We start from the raw sequence: 15,725 nt of genomic DNA, 5'->3' as shown, positions 1-15,725 counted from the left end.
ATGAAACAAAGAAAATTAAAGTACATTTTAAATTCCCTTTTTCCATACTCAGTTCCAGAGAATAATAGAATATTTAATTACATATTTGCTTTCATTTAAGTTAGCTCAGCTATATATCACAACTGCTCAAAAGAAGTAAATATGCTTAGCTAGAACAAATATTACCAAGGATAAAAAGAGATAAACAAATATAATGCTAATCATATACAACCTAGGCTATCATAAAATGTGCACTGCATGATACACATATGTATGATATGGGCTCTATTTGCCAATGGGGAAATTTGATTATTCTATAGTAACTAGCCCAGATTTAATTAATTACAACTATGATGCAGTTATTCTCTCTTTTACACCCACACCAAGAAGGGAAGTTTTCTATGAAATAAATTGAGGGAAATTTATAATTTCCTGGTTGAGGACTTTTCAAAGCCATCGGGAGATTCATTAAAATATTTAATGTTGGCCTCACCACACAAACTCTCAGTGGTAATTGTTACAACAGAAACACACAGAGTCATAGGAAACCAGTTTGGATTTGACTTATTTATTTGCACACTTGTTGCCTGGAATCACTTATTCACACCTTTGTTTCCAACTCCACAGTAGTGCCTCCCAGAGAACACACATGTGGTATGCAAATCAGTGCTGCGACAATTCTTCACCAAGGTGACAGAGAGAAAGGTTCAGAATGGGGATTATTTAGTCTGAAAGAAACAGCAACTGCACCGATGCTATACTCAGACACAGCCTCAATCCTACTGCTCTACTGAGGCTGAGTATCATTTACACTGAAAATGAGTCAGGGTTGAAGAGGGTTAAATACTGGAATGTGGACATGCCAAGCCCATATATTGAATTTCCAAAAACCAATAAAGCAGGCAAAATGAACAGAATCACCTATGAGAACCTTGGCTCCAGTCACAACTATATCATTGTAAGATTTTGGCCAAGGAAGGACAATTTCCTCAATTATAAAACCTGTTAGGAATATCTGCCCTGTCCTCCTTAGAGAACTGTCGGTTGTCAGAATCAAAAAGAGTTACAATCTGACAGCCTCCCTGAGTGGCCCCTCTGGTCTGCCACAGGACCTGGAGGTCTGTTTCCTTCCAGGGAACTGGGCAGAGATGGCATGGGGAGGCACGGAGCCCCGGCCACTTCTGCCCGTGCGATGCTCTGCTTCATAGGCAGCCTTTGGCATGGGTGGAGCCACGGCTGGCCAAGAGCCCGTGACCTGCTGCTCAGTCTTGCTCTGCTTCTCCTGCACTTGCTCTCTCCCTCTCTGCCTCCTGAGCAGCAGCCACAGGGGTCTCCCTGTCTCTCTGTTCTGCCCTTCACGGACCTCCACCGGGAGCTTCCTCATTGCACGTTCCTGATGGAGCTTGGACACATCACTTCCAGGCCCTCGTAAGGGTGAGCACCTGAGTTAGTGTCTGGGTGGACGCCGAGCTCTTCCCAGAGAGCTCTTTGCCTACTGTTTAGGGAAGAGACTTCCCTGGACATTGCTTTCACAGGATTCTATTGCCTTTGAGTCCCATTTGGTTTTACTTCTGCATTAGAGCTCCCGTTCCATGAACACCCCATGAAGTTTACATTTACACTTTGAGGTCATGGTGTTCCCTTGATTTCAAAGTACCTTTTTAAAAACTTACTTCAAGAATTTCTTTGTTTTAAGATAACTGTATTTAATTTTTTTTTTCCCTTTTATGGACTGATTTTTTTTTTTTTTTGTACCAGGGATTGAACCCTGAGCCACATCCCCAGGGTCTTTTTTAATTTTTGAGGCAGGGTCTCACTAAGTTGCTTAGGACTTTGCTAAGTTGCTGAGGCTGGCTTTGAACTTGTGATCCACCTGCCTCAGCCTCTGGAGCCACTGGGATTACAGGTGTGCTCCACTACACCCCACTGGGCTCATCCTTATATTGAGGGAGATCAATAACCTCTTTGAACCTTCACTCCCTCATCTGTATTGCAAAACAGGAATCACATTAAATCCTGTTTGTCTTGAGAGGAGACAATGTCTTGATATGCAATGTCACTGCATGAATCGGCACTAATTTGAGGACAGTGATTCCGTATCTTTGAACCATTATTGGATTTGTTTAAAAACATTTCTTTTTTCACTCAGATATATGCTCACCTTAAGGTTGGAATGGGATGTGGTCTGAGCTCCTTACTATGAATTTACTAGTTCTATTTGTCTCAGAGTTATGGTAAACAGAGCCTGCTAGGCACTGGCCCTGTGGACGTTTCACACCATAGTCAAAATGTTTGCAGTTTCTGTCCTTCAGCTGATAATCACAAGTGCTCTTGTTTCTCATATCATATTTTATCCCTATAAAAGAATTTTCTGGATTAATAATAAAGTAGAACTAGCATTCCCCAACGTTTTTAGCATAAAGAATTGTCCGAACATTGTAAATGTGCGAACTCCAAGCAATTCTGGGACAAAAGCCAGCTCAGCGCCCTGTGGAGAGGCATGTTTGGGAACCTCATTTCATCTAGTCATGCTCCGGCCAGCTGCAAGTCTTTAAGCAATACCTTCTTGCAATCTTTGCTGCAACATGAGCATAATACCCTGTTTTTTATTGTTGCTGTTTTTGTTTAGAAAATACTTGTAAGAGCCTGGTTTTTATCCTCTTGCATGTTATACATATTTCTGTTTCAACTTTCAAAATCATGTTTGATCTTTCCAATTTCCATCCATCATAGAACGTTTACTTTCTTTTTTACAAAGTCAAAAAAGTCATCCCTAAATACACAAAAAAATAATCTTTTGACATAAATGCAAAACGACACACAGATTGACTTCAATGAACAAGGAGGAAGAAGCACCAGGCTAGCCAGGCGGGAAGTGTCCAGCGAGGGTCAGCGGCTGGGTGAGGTAGCACTGCTCCCTGTGGGCTCCGGTTTTATCTTTGCCATCAATGAGTGTAATAGGAAAATACTGGTAGTATTCAATGATGTCTTCCACGGAATCAAACTTCTGCAACACACAAAGGAGAGGTAATGGTTTTTAACATTTTTATGTCTGGTTACACTGCAGCTAAGGTGCTCTCTTTTATTCAGGGACAAGGGTACCTAGTCTCACAATTTTCATATGTAAAGATAGGTTAGAGTGAATTTTTTTTTTTTTAAGGATTTGGCAAAGAAGGTCTTGAAGGGTGAGTGGTAAGGATGAGCAGGTGAGAGGAGGTGACAAAGGTGTTCGCAGGGACTCCAGTGAGCCCAAACAGCTCTTCATGTTTCCTCCCACAGAGCCTTTCCTGGACTCAGACCCGCTGACCAAGGACCACCCTCCTGTCGCAGCCTTCCCAGGCAGAAGGACTCAGGTGGGCTGATTATGTAGCAAGTATCATGGCGCCTCTGTTGCCTCCTAGCCTCACCCCTACCTGGGCCCAGCCAGAAGGGAGGACAGAGCTGGAGCCCAGGAAAGGATGGGAAGTACTTCTGGTGCTTTCCTTCCTGCCAGCCCTCTTGTCCTCAGGAGTTGTAGTTAGCACAGACGAGTGGTGACAACTACGGGGCCACTGGTCCTTGGCCAGTCTGGCTGTCCTCCCTGGGCTTCTTATGAAACAGGGAGGTGACTGCCGAGTTCAGTTTCTGGAGAGACAAAGTGCTATAGCAATGCAATGGGAAGTAAGGTTATTTCACGTTTTGGGGAACCAGGAGGTGTTGGGTCCAGAGTAGAGACTTGAAAAGGGCTTTGTGTGATCAGTGATCCTAAATAAGTCACAGCGAAAGTTTTGAGACATGAAAAGCAGGACCTACAGGGCACAGACAAGGACGGGTGCTGGGAAGACTTGTGCAGAACTATGCAGACATTCTGATGGGTGGGTTTGGACGAGTTCCTGAGGGCAACGTTTGAAGGTAGTTGGGAAGACTTGTTCTCTCTGCCTCCACCCAATCGTCCTCTGCAAGCCCCTGAGGCCAGCAGAACAGGTGGAATGATCTTTCCTGAAGACTTCCTCAGAGTCACACAGCTGGGGGGCCAGGGCAGGAATGGAGCTTCATTCTTCTGGGAACAGGAGAGAACTCGTATGTTGAAATCCTCACCCCCAACGTGATGGCATTAAGAAGTGAGGCTTTGGGGAAGTGATTAGGTCATGAGTATGGCACCCTCGTGAATGGGGTTCATGTCCTTACTATAGAGATCCCAGAGAGACCTTTCCATCATGTGAGATCAGAGTGAAAAGGCCCCATCTATGAACTAGGAAGTAAGTCCTCGGCAGACACTGAATCTACCTTGATCTTAGACTTCCCAGACTCTGGAACTGGGAGAAAGAAGTTTTTGTTGTTTGTAAGCTACCAGTTCTATAGGATTTTATTATAGCATCCCAAACAGACTGAGAAAAGCTGAAAACTCTGCCACAGACACTGTCAAAGGCTGAGAGGGTGCAAGACACTTAGACTTAATTTCTGTTTTCTCTTTTCCTTAGGCTTGCCCTCAAATAATGAACTCAATAATAATTGTTTTAATGATCTACTAAATGAATAATATTTTATATGGCATCATAATTATAATAAGTAGCAGGAAGCAAGGCAGGTACAGTTAATCAGGTTGTCATTTATTATTGACTTCTAGTGACATGGCCACAACTGAAATGTTGCCCCCAAAGAGATTTTTAGAAAAGGTTATAATTATTACTTTTATATGAAATCATTATTTTTTTCAGTGGGACAGTAAATAACATCTTAATATTAGATATTGTTTCTTTTTTTTTTTTTACTAGTGAGAATCAGGCTGATTTACACTGAGCAACATCCCCAGCACTTTTTAGATTAAAAAAATTTTTTAAATATTTTTTTTTAGTTTTAGGTGGACACAATATCTTTATTTTATTTTTATGTGGTGCTGAGACTGACCTCAATCTTGTGATCCTCCTGCCTCTGCCTCCTGAGTTGTTGGGATTACAGGCACATGCCTATAATATTTATTAAGCCAGGCATGGTTTAATATTGGACCTTAAAGTTTAGCTCTATTGTGTTTATCTTTTGTATTGTGTTTATCATACATGTTTCATTTTTTTCTTGCTAAAAAAATCAGATACTCACATGGAAATAAAAGGAGGAGGGGTGTCAGGTGGTGGGGGAAAGGCCAAGAGAGATGAGGTGAAATAAAATGATAGGAGTAGTGAGAAATAAACCCATGGTTCATTGTTCATCTTAGTCTTTAAAATTTAATTTCTCAAGTAAACATTGAATTTTCAGAAACTTGTAATCACTTGCCGAGGGACCAGTAATTGAAATTGCTGTCTTCTTTCATCTTTCCCAGAATGCCCTAACAGGACTTTTAAAGCTTAGATAAGGGTTGGCATTTAGCAGCAGGTAAAGCTCCACAGGTTGCTTAGGGAAGGTGCCTCCCTGGCTGGCCGGGACAGGTACTGAACCAGTCTCACTGTTGCTTAGGTGCCTGCATAGGTAGGCACAGGTGAACACGGTGTCCCTGGGTGGCAGGGACTCTCCCTTTCTCTAGTCTGTTCCCAGGATGGAGCACTGAGTCTAGCAAGGTGCAGGCATAAAATTAATGTTTGGCCAATAGATAAGAAAATGGGCAGAGTGGGCCAAGTGGCACCCCCCTTCCCATGTCCATGTCCTTGTCCCAGAGTCGATGGCTATCACTTTCATGTTCACAGGGTTAATCTAATTTTATTGGGTAAAACCAGTATTAAGGATCTTTTGAGGAGGAGCTCATCCTAGGTTGTCTGGGGCCCCGGATGTAAACCTGTGTTTCCTGAAGTGGTGGGAGACTTTAGCGGGAGCAGAGCCTTCAGTGTGAACACAGGCAGAGACTGGGAGGGCGGGGCCAGAAGCCACGGAAGCCGATGATGGCACAGTTGCCAGCAGTTGCAGGGTTGAGGAAGGAGCCCACCCTGGAGTCTCTGGAGGGATCATCTCCCCATTGATGCCTTGATTTTCTCTAGCCTCCAGAATGGAGAGAGATTTCTCTTGTTTCAAGCCACCCGGTTTGTGATAATTTACAATAGTACCCTTGGAAAACCAACACCACAGATGATCACTAAATCTGAATTCAGGAATGAATTTATAGGCATCCGGGTAATTACATGACCCATGCTTCTTAATACATAGCAAGGTGGAGTGGCTCAGGCGTTTGATTTGGGGACCTATAGGATTTGCACACCCTTCGTGCTGTTGAGGGGTGCCGACGGACAGAGCCTCTCAGGGGCCTGATCAGACTTCTCCTGCAGCCCTTATGGTCCTTGCCTACGTCCGGGGCACACAGCCCTAAGGAAATGCTTTCAGGGATCACACCAGGTGGACTGGATGATGCTTATTAAGCACCTGCCTCTACAAGCCTGACATGAGTTTGGTACTGCTGGAACTTGGGGACAGCTACAAAGCATGTGACTAGTAACTGTCCTTGAATTTTTCATTATGCTTTTCCTGCAGAGGTGGTAACAGTGCCATCTGAGCACAGATGCAGGAGCCTGCAGATGTCTTGCACTTAGCAGAGCCTTGCTACACCACATTGCTCCATCTATCTTTCCTTGAAGATGTGAGCTTCTTCCCCAGCAAGGCCAAGGCTCAGATTGAAAGGGCCAGGGGACAGCTTCTCTCAAGGAGGATAATTGCATTTTCTCACCCAGTGTCCAGCAAACGGTGAGCGCCATGTAAGTGTTAACTAACTATCGTTAACTTACTTGTTCTGGGCTGTTTTCAAATGGGTAGGTCTTGATGTTATCTGTGACCTTATGAGGAAGCCATTTTTTTTTTCCGATTATATTGACTCCCAGTGTTACTGTTTATTAGCCATGACCTTGAGCCAGTTACTTAACATTTCTGTGCTTTGGTTTCACCATCTGTTAAATGGAGGTGTCAGCTGCACCTGGCTCCAAGGGTGCTCTAAAGACTCTATGGATCAAGTTAGTTAATGGTTATTCACTGCTCAGAGTGGTGCCAATGCAGAGCAAATGCAAGGAGGAGGTCAGCAAATACGTGAAAAGGAAACCCATGTTTAGAGGACACAAAGATAGAAAATTATGGATTCATCAAAAAGGTTTTTTTTTTTTTTTAAATAGGCATTGGGTTCCTAAGGGTCCTTGGTGGCCGTAATTGGAGTAGCTCATCTGGAAGCCGAGGGTTGGATCTATGGGCTGCCTTTGTTGGGAGCTCCTCTTTGCAAAGGCTGTTGGTGAACAGCTGACAGCCTAACTCCATGAGCATCTAACCACACAGCCGCTTGGCCTCATCTCTCCCCCAGCAGACCAAAGAGGGCCTGCCCCCCAAACAGCTGCAACTTTGTTACAGACTCAGTTTCCTCACCAGCAAAGGGGACTGACCAATGTGTCCTTCCCACTGCTTTTCAAGGACCACAAGAAAGATCAAATTAAATGGCCCCTGGCACGCATAAGCCACATGACATCCACATCCTGTATTCTCTAAGGAAGAGGAGCCTTTTAGCCCAAGCATTTATAAATCATAGAATGCTTTTCTTAAAAATGAGAAATTTCTATGGGCTGGAAGAGATGTAGAAGGATAAAGAGAATCAGAGCTGGCAAGTCCATGCACAATCTGTGTTCATCAGAGAGGGGTGATATTCTAGTTATTAAAAGGACTCATTAAAAATAATGAAAATATAGTAACTAACATTTGTGGTGAGACTCGTGTGTCCCTGCACTGTTGGGTGTTTGGCCTTCATCCACTGGCCAGTCCTCACCAAGGTGAGAACTGGCCCCTCGTCTCTTGGTTTTGAAGCAGGCGTTCTCTCCGTGGCTGGGTGTGGCGGGCATGTGCACTGGTCTGCTCACTCACCATGCGCTCATTCAGGGCCCTGGGGATGCAGCATCCTCCAGACTCTACCTGTATTTGCTGCTGCCAGCCTGGGCAAGGGACCCAGGTCGGGTGCACGCACCTCATCTCCTCGGAGCCCGGTCCCCAGTGCGAACTGCTGACTCTTCTCCAGGAAGCGGATTTTCACATTGTAGACTTTGTTCCCATAAAACACCACCAGAACATAGGGCTCTGCCTTGGATTTTGTGGAATGGTCTCGGACCAAGAAGGTACCATCCTGAAACAAAAGGAATAATGGTCATCTTTTCAGGTACACCAGTGTCCTGCCCGTGTAATGTCAACAAGGAATATTCCTGAGGGTTAGATTCCCATATGGGTTTAGTTTTGGGCAAAACAGTTGTTTATGGAATTTAAGGCAGTATGTTTTTATTGAGCATCTGGATGGATGGGGTTCTTATACTTTCTGAGAAGGGTACTGGGTGGATCCTGGCACTTCTTGCAAATCTTCCATCATCCTCTACTGACCTCAGAATGGCATTCATGGCTGACATGCCCACCTGTCTTGTGGCTTGACCTCCCATCTTTCCTGTCCTGGGGCTCTCAGCCTTTGAACAGACAGCCCTCCCGCCCCTCTGACATGTGGTCCTTGCCTCTGTCACCATCCTCCTGTTTCTGGTTCTGCCTGCTGCTTGGGGCTTCTAGAGAGAGTCAAGCCAACATCAGCTGAGAGGGGAAGATTTTAACCTAAGTAATCGGCCTTGGAGATGGCAATGAGGACCAGGGTCCCCCATAGAAGCAGGGGGCTTTGAATACAAAATTAGTGGAGAGACCTGTGAGAGGATGGGATCCACCGGAGTGAGGCAGAGGCAAAGTCAGGGCAAGGAAGGAAATTTGCCCAGAGAAGAAGGAAAACCAGGAGCTTTGGGGTCCCACAAGCGAGTTAGAAATGAGAGGGTTTCCAGAAGGTGAACAGGATCAAGGGTCCAAGGGCTGAGATCCGGCCACGGGTCACAGTGATCAGGCACCCTCCAGAGACAAGCTCGGGAAGATGGTCTGGTGGTGAAAGGCTGAGGAACGAAGCCGTCCTCCTGAACCCAGGCCCCCTTGATGGTCATCTTGCATCATTTACATGGTGGGAAGGCTGCAGCTGATTGTATGGATTACTGTGTAGAGGGGTATAAATGACTGAAGATAAATATTTTAGATATAGGTTTTTATATACAATAATTACTTTATGTCTCTCTATAAGATATATAGATATGGGTTATTATAGTGTTGTGTCTTCATATAGGTTATATATAATATCTCTATAGGTATGGATTGTATGTAGTATTTTGTCTATATATGCTGTATATGATATCTGTAATAGCTATATAATATCTGTTCATAGGCCTGGTTTGTATATAGTATTTATATATAATTATCTATAATTGAAATTCATAGTTATAGATGTTAATATATGTAATAATGGTAAAAGTACTATACAGTGCTCTACATGCCACAAATGCATTAAATTTATAGAGACCTATTACACTACACAGCAGGCAGCTAAGGTTTACTGAGTAGCTCTTGAGGTGCCCAGCCCTTCACATACACTTCTTCATCTTTACATTAACTCTGAGGGACAGGTATTTTAACGTCACTTTAGAAGGTAAAGGGTATTGAGGCCTAAGAGCTTAAGTGAACTTCCTAAAGCATCAGTCAGTCAATAGAAAACCTAAAAGTCTAACCCAGATTCTTGCTCTTTAAATACTCCAGGCTCCAAGCACATAAAGTGTGATTGAGGAATTTTTCTGGAACTTGTTCTGCATAAAACACTCATCCATAATTGAAACCTTAATACTCCAGCACAGAGCATTGCCAAAGATCAGACAGGGAGAGGGGGCCAAGGCTCTGGGCCAAGTTATGGGTTTATCATCTTGAACTCTACATTGAATTTGTCAAAAGAAATCTGGGCAATCCTGCAGCTTAAATTAAATTATCTTCCATAAATCGGAAACACATTTTGACACAACTGAAACAAACAGAAAAGGAGCTATGCTAAGGAAATCATGAAGTCATTCATCTTAGATTGTTTCTTCCCTCCATGCTTCTTGGGAAGAAGCAGAGGCAGGCGCAAAGGGGAGGGATGGCCGTTTACTGCGTGTCCAAGTGAAACATTGTCAGAGGGGCATCTGGTGACGGGCACGTTGCTTTTCTAGCATGGTTCACACCTGGGCTCCACGTGCAGGTCCTCCAAGGGCATTTGGCACTGACCAGCCAAGGAGGGAGCCCACGCCGGAGTCTACCTTCCCTGTCCTTGCCACTCTACCCAGCAGAGGCCAGCGCAGCCTGTTTAGTGGAAGGGAAGGTCCTTGAGGTGGGCATCACCCGGCCACTGGGGTTCCCCATCCAGCTGTGAAGACTGCAGTGCCTCCCAGAGGCATCTGAGGATTACTGAAAAGGACACTGATCTTGAATACAGGTTCTGCCACTTCTTCCTTTGTGACGCAGCCCTTGGCTTAGCCTCTGTCTCTTCATTCAGGAAATGGGATAGTTCCATTTATTCCTGATATGCTCAGGATACTTTACTGGCACCTGTGTTAAAACACAAATATGTTCTCTAACAGCTCTGGAAGTCTGGAGTCTAACGTGGATCTCCGTGGCTTGAAGCAGTAGGGAAAATCTGTTTCCACAGCCTTTTCAGTTTCTAAAGGCAGCTAGAATTTCCAGCTCACGTCTCCCCATCAGTGTGACCTAGACTTCTATCACCAGATCTCCTCTCTGACCCTGCTCCCTCTTATAAAGACCCTTGTGATGATTCTGGGCCCAGTTAGTTAGCCCAGGATGACCTCCCCACATCAAGATCCCCAACCTAATCTCATCCGCAAAGTCCTGTTTTCCATATAAAGTGATATTCACAGGTTCTAGAGATTAGGAGGCGGATATCTTGGGGTGGGCCATGATTGTGTTTATCATAGAAATATATATAACTTATTGATTGGTTTACTAATTCTGAGAATGATGTTTTATTAAAATTTATTGGAGACCCATCATATTTAGTCAGTGATTAACTGACTCATATTTTTTTCCTTACTCAATAATGACCACGGAACCGGTTAGTTGAGGATAGGTTTTGATGTTGAATTAGTCTTGATAAACTTTATATCACTTTTAAGCCACCTACTATGTTCTCTGCACATAGTAGTTGCATGATAACTATTTGCTTTGTGATGGTGGTTATGATAGTCATTTGCTCTGATTGCAGATATTCTAGTTCTTTTCTTTTTGGCTACATGGTAGGTTTGTACTTCCCCATCCTCTTTGAGGTTAGGTTTGGTCATGTAAATTTGGTCAATGATATGTGAGCAGAGGTGAAGTCATTACTTTGGAGAGGAAGTGCAAAGATCTAGAATATAAAGGTGGAGGCACACCATGGAGATGACACGGCCAGCAGCCGGATCTACCTGAACAGACCTGTCTTAAACGTGGAGTGCAAAGGAGAAATGATATTTTGTTATGTTAAATGACTGAGACCCCGGGATACTGTGTTACTGCAGCCTAACCTGTCACGTGCTGACATGCAGCATTCATGGTCCCTGTTCCTTTCCAGAAGAAGTGAAACATAAAGACCCCATGTGCCTTAGGCAGACCTTTAGCGAGGAGATGGGACTTGAGGAATCCAGGAGGAACCTTCCAGTGTTTCCACATTTGATCTCCAAACTTCCTTGAGGTTGATTTTTTACTATTTTTCAGTTTATGAATTAAAAAAACCCCAAATCTACAGGTAAGGCTATTTAGGAATGCGAGAAAGTCACATAGCTGGAAAGTGGCAAAACCGAGATGTAGATCTGAAACTGTCCCCTTTTAAATCCCCTTTTCAATGGCAACCTCCCAACACTGAGACGTGCAGGGTGATGCAGGAACTGTGCTGCTTGTCACAGCCTGTGACCTAGAGCAGAAAAGCATAAGGCCACTGTGTCACCAGTGATGGCCTCTGCAGAATGTGTTACCTTGTTCTCCTTCATTAACGCCTCTTCTACGGCCTGGCGACTGTACTGTCCAACGTACCACTCGTTGTGCCGGACTTCCTACAGAACAGGTTCCAGGAAGGACATGTTAGGGAGCACCAAAGGGGAGTTCTAACTACCAATGAGTTCACTCTAATTTTATTTGTTCTAATTTTATTTGTTCTACCAGTGCCCAGCTACAGGTGTAGTAGAAATCAAGCAAATGAAATCCTGTCCTTGAACCTGGAGATGCCCACAGCTGCTTTGGAGAAAAAAAGATGCAGAAAAAATAACCTCAGCTGGGGATTCTGAGGTTGACAGGAGGGAGAGAAGCTTGTCTTTGAGAGTCAGTGGAAAGAGTCTCTGGCTCTGCCCTCAGTGTGGATAGTAGACCCTCCGTCTCTCAGGCTTCGAGACCCTGCTGAAGCTGATTGAGGGGGGACGGATATCGTTTGAGGAGCCCAGCTCTCCTGGCCATCATGAAGGCAGCAAGGAGGGAGAGGGGTGTGGATGGAGTGTCTTATGTCACTAGCCTGCAGCCATATGGTGGGGCTGAGATTTTCTCCTTATCCCACACTGCTTTAGTTACATCACTGATAAGAGGTTTTAGATTGTTTTGATGATGAAATCCCCCACAACAGGGTGAAGGAAGGACAATAGGAAAAACCACGGATCTGCAATTCTGTCAGAGAATGCCAAGGATCAAAAAATTGGGTGACCCCTCTACAAGGCCCTTCTTATTTAGTGTCCCAGGCCATCCCCACACTATTCCTGTGAAACAGGCATGACAGGTAGTGTTGACGTTAGTAGAGGGACCATAGAGGCTCAGGAAGTCAAAACCTGCCACGTGGCTGGTAAGACTTAAGGACACAACCCTGGGTCTTTGGTGACTTTTTTGGAGTCTGGCCCTCCCACTAAACCCAATCCATCGATGGTGAGCACACCTGGAGGACATCAGCAGGCATGCACAAGCGCCCACCTGCTGCTTCCTTTCCTGCCACCATCGCAGGATGTGTGTCTGGCAGCCAGATGAGCTTGCTGTTCCTAGAAACCCAGCTTTAGACCTGTGCCCAGAACCCCTCCTGTTCTCACTTGCTGTTACCCAGCTTGTCCGTTCCCTTCCATCAAGATTGGGACCCACAGTCACCTCTTATTCGAGGCCTCCTTTGTATTATATGACTTCACCTCATCCACAGCCCCAGGGAGAGTAGGTGCTGGGAGGGTCCAGAAGAGAACCCAGTATGCTACTCTCTCTCAAAACCATGTGATAGGATCCCGGCCCGAGGCGGCTTGGGACCCTACCTCCTGCTGCAGTGTGAGCTGTCTGAAGTCTGGGGTGCTCTTGGCCAGCCCGGGGCTTGGCAGGGCTCCTTCATGGTGCACTTTTGTCTGTGCTGATTTATTTGTTCAAGTTGGAGGATGTGTAGAATTTTCTAGGCCTGTGTGTCTCCAGGTGTGGTCGGGAGGGGCCCGAGGTGTGGACATTGCTCCACTTGGCATTAGGTGGCTCTGAGCTGCCTGGGGTAGGAGCAGTGTTGCCCTTCAGTTCTCTTTCTAGACTTCTGAGTAATTCAAGAGGAACATTTCATTTTTGTGCATTTCTTTAATATCTCTGACATTTTTAATCTCTCCTTTAACACAAGAGAAACTCTTCTGCTGATAGCCATTGGCAGGCTGCGAGATCCTGCTATGATTTCATTTGTTTCTGTTGCAATGATTTTTAAAATAAATTGTGATAAAATAATGTAAAAATTTGCCATTTAAGTGACAATTCAAAGGCATTAACTACACTTACTTCCAAACCATTGTTACGTTATGCATCTCCAAGACTCTCATTCTCTGCAAGTGAAACTGCACCCATTAACAACAACTATGACCCTTACCTCTCCAGACCTTTGGCCTCTATGAGTTTGATTTCTCTAGGTCCTTCATATAGAGGAAGCACACATTGTCCTTCTGTGTCTGTTGAATTTCACTCACACACTGTTTTCAAAGTTGATTCATGCTGTACCACATGTCAGAACTTCATTCCTTATTGGAGCTAAATAATTTGCGCATGTGTGTGTGTGTGTGTGTGTATGTGCGTGTGTGTGTGTGTGTGTGTATTTGTGCAACATTTTGCTTATCCATTCATCTGTCAATGGACATTTAGGTTCTTTACATCTTCTGTCTATTATCAATAGTTTCTTTATGAGCATGAGTGTATGCATATCTATATGACTGCTTTCAATCCTTTTGGGGGAAATACTGGGGAGTAGAATTAGTTTTAAGATTGCTTTCTATCCATGGCATGGAATACTATTTTTATTTATTTTTTTAGAGTAGTGATTCCAAAAGAAAACAGTCTACTTAAAGTACATTATTAAGTAAATACCATGGTTGGGAGTAAATAATTGAAAGCAGGGAACATCCTCTTCTAGTCTGAGCCTCTCTTCTGCCCATAAGGAACCCCAAGCTCTGACAGAGGCTTGACCTTGGGTGAGATCCAGTTAAAACCCAGGATCCCATGCTTACAGAGATGGCAGAGTGAAGGGCGTCCAGGTACAGGGGAAGGGGCAATAGAAGACGTGAGGGCAGTGATTTCCCCGAGTCTAAATTAAGAGTAAAAGACAACTTTTAGAATTAGGTTGGAATTAATGTTAAGTATAAGGACAACAAGGCCTTTGAGACGATTCAGGGATTATGAGGAATGAACCAGAGGTGCCCGCATGCTCTGCTTCTGCCTACCAACCTTGTAAAGTTGGTGAACGATACAGGGGCATGGGATGCACACCAGACAAAGTGCATCCGTCCATGCTGAGTGGACGGCCTGTGATGAGTGACGTCACAGGTGAGGCGAGAAGGGCACACCAGCTACAAAGCAAGCTCTTCCTCCACACAGCTGAGTGCAGAGTGGTCCCAGAGGGAGTGGATCTAATGAGTGTAGCTGGTTTTACAGCCAGAACAGGAAAGAGATGAAAGACAGAACTTTGCCATCTCTCCCCTCTGTAGGTCTCTTCTGGGACAGGGACCATAGCCTCTAGCACACTGCTTGGCACATAAGTGCCCAGGAAATGTTCATTGGACTGGTCAGTGAAGTGAGTATGTGATATGTGAATATTTTGTTCGAGAAAGAATTGCCATATGCAAATCCTAGTTAAATCCCCACAAGATTATTTAACCTCCACGAGTCCAATAATCTCTATTTTTATGGATTAATGAACAAAAATAGTTGAGAATCTGGAAACACACAGCTTGAAGAAACTGATGAAACAAAAGTACAAAAAGTACTTTTAGAAATGTTGAACCCCAAATATGTAGCCATAAAGGAAACAAATCAATGCTAATCACAATAACCTCCTCGTGGGCATTGCCCGCTGAAGCTCTCTTCAGATGCAACTTACACCCAGAAGGACGAGGTGAAGAAGTGTCTGGCTTACCTTTTCATCAGATGGGGCTGGAAAAGGTTCTCTCCAGCTTGTGTCCGGATGGGGCAGTGTGTTTCCAGGAGGGCCGTGGCTGGCAGGGGACTGGCACCTCTGGGCAGAGCAGGCCTGCATGCTGTCCTCATCACCTGGGAAGAGAGAAGTCACCGCTGAGTGTGATGGCATTACCAGCTCAGCCTGCCTCCCCTGCACGAGGCAAGGAGCCTCCCGCTGCCCATCTGTGGCCACTGTCCTGGCTGCACCCACCTCCTCTCCTCGAGGGCTGCACCCTCTGCACTTTCTCTTGCTTCAGCTTTCACCTCTTCCCCTCTCTCCACAGGGCACCCGGAGTAATCTTTTAAAAATGTCATTCTGACTTTGCCACTTCCTGTTTCAAAATCCTCCCATGATTCCCTTCCTCCCTGGAACAAAAGCAAAACTTCTTCCTTGTGTTCTAAAGCTCTCTCCATCCTCACCCTCCTCCACATCGCCCGCTCTCTTCTGGCCGTAATGAACTCTGTTCAGTTTCTTAAACATGCCAAGCTCATTCACAACTCAGGAAATACCATCGAAAAAAATT

At 44.8% G+C, this 15,725-nt stretch overlaps 1 protein-coding gene across 4 annotated transcripts in view; it reads right to left on the bottom strand.

Annotated features, from left to right (window-relative positions):
- Positions 1–527: 527 nt before the first annotated feature.
- Positions 528–15,725, bottom strand: part of Clnk (cytokine dependent hematopoietic cell linker) — a 185,184-nt gene continuing 169,986 nt past the window's right edge. For all 4 annotated transcript variants that reach the window (XM_058572404.1, XM_046423784.2, XM_058572405.1 and 1 more), the window contains 4 exons: positions 15,161–15,294; positions 11,745–11,822; positions 7,874–8,029; positions 528–2,986 (listed from right to left, as the gene is read on the bottom strand). In XM_058572404.1, coding sequence (XP_058428387.1) covers positions 2,840–2,986; positions 7,874–8,029; positions 11,745–11,822; positions 15,161–15,294 — 515 coding nt within the window. In that variant the 3' untranslated portion in view covers positions 528–2,839. The remainder of the gene's footprint in view (positions 2,987–7,873; positions 8,030–11,744; positions 11,823–15,160; positions 15,295–15,725) is intronic.

The sequence above is a fragment of the Marmota monax genome, unplaced genomic scaffold, assembly GCF_021218885.2.
Source record: "Marmota monax isolate L192 unplaced genomic scaffold, Marmota_monax_Labrador192_F-V1.1 WCK01_AAM20220418_F8-fsc00009, whole genome shotgun sequence".
NCBI lineage: Eukaryota > Metazoa > Chordata > Mammalia > Rodentia > Sciuridae > Marmota > Marmota monax.
This window is presented reverse-complemented; position numbering and strand designations above follow the sequence as displayed.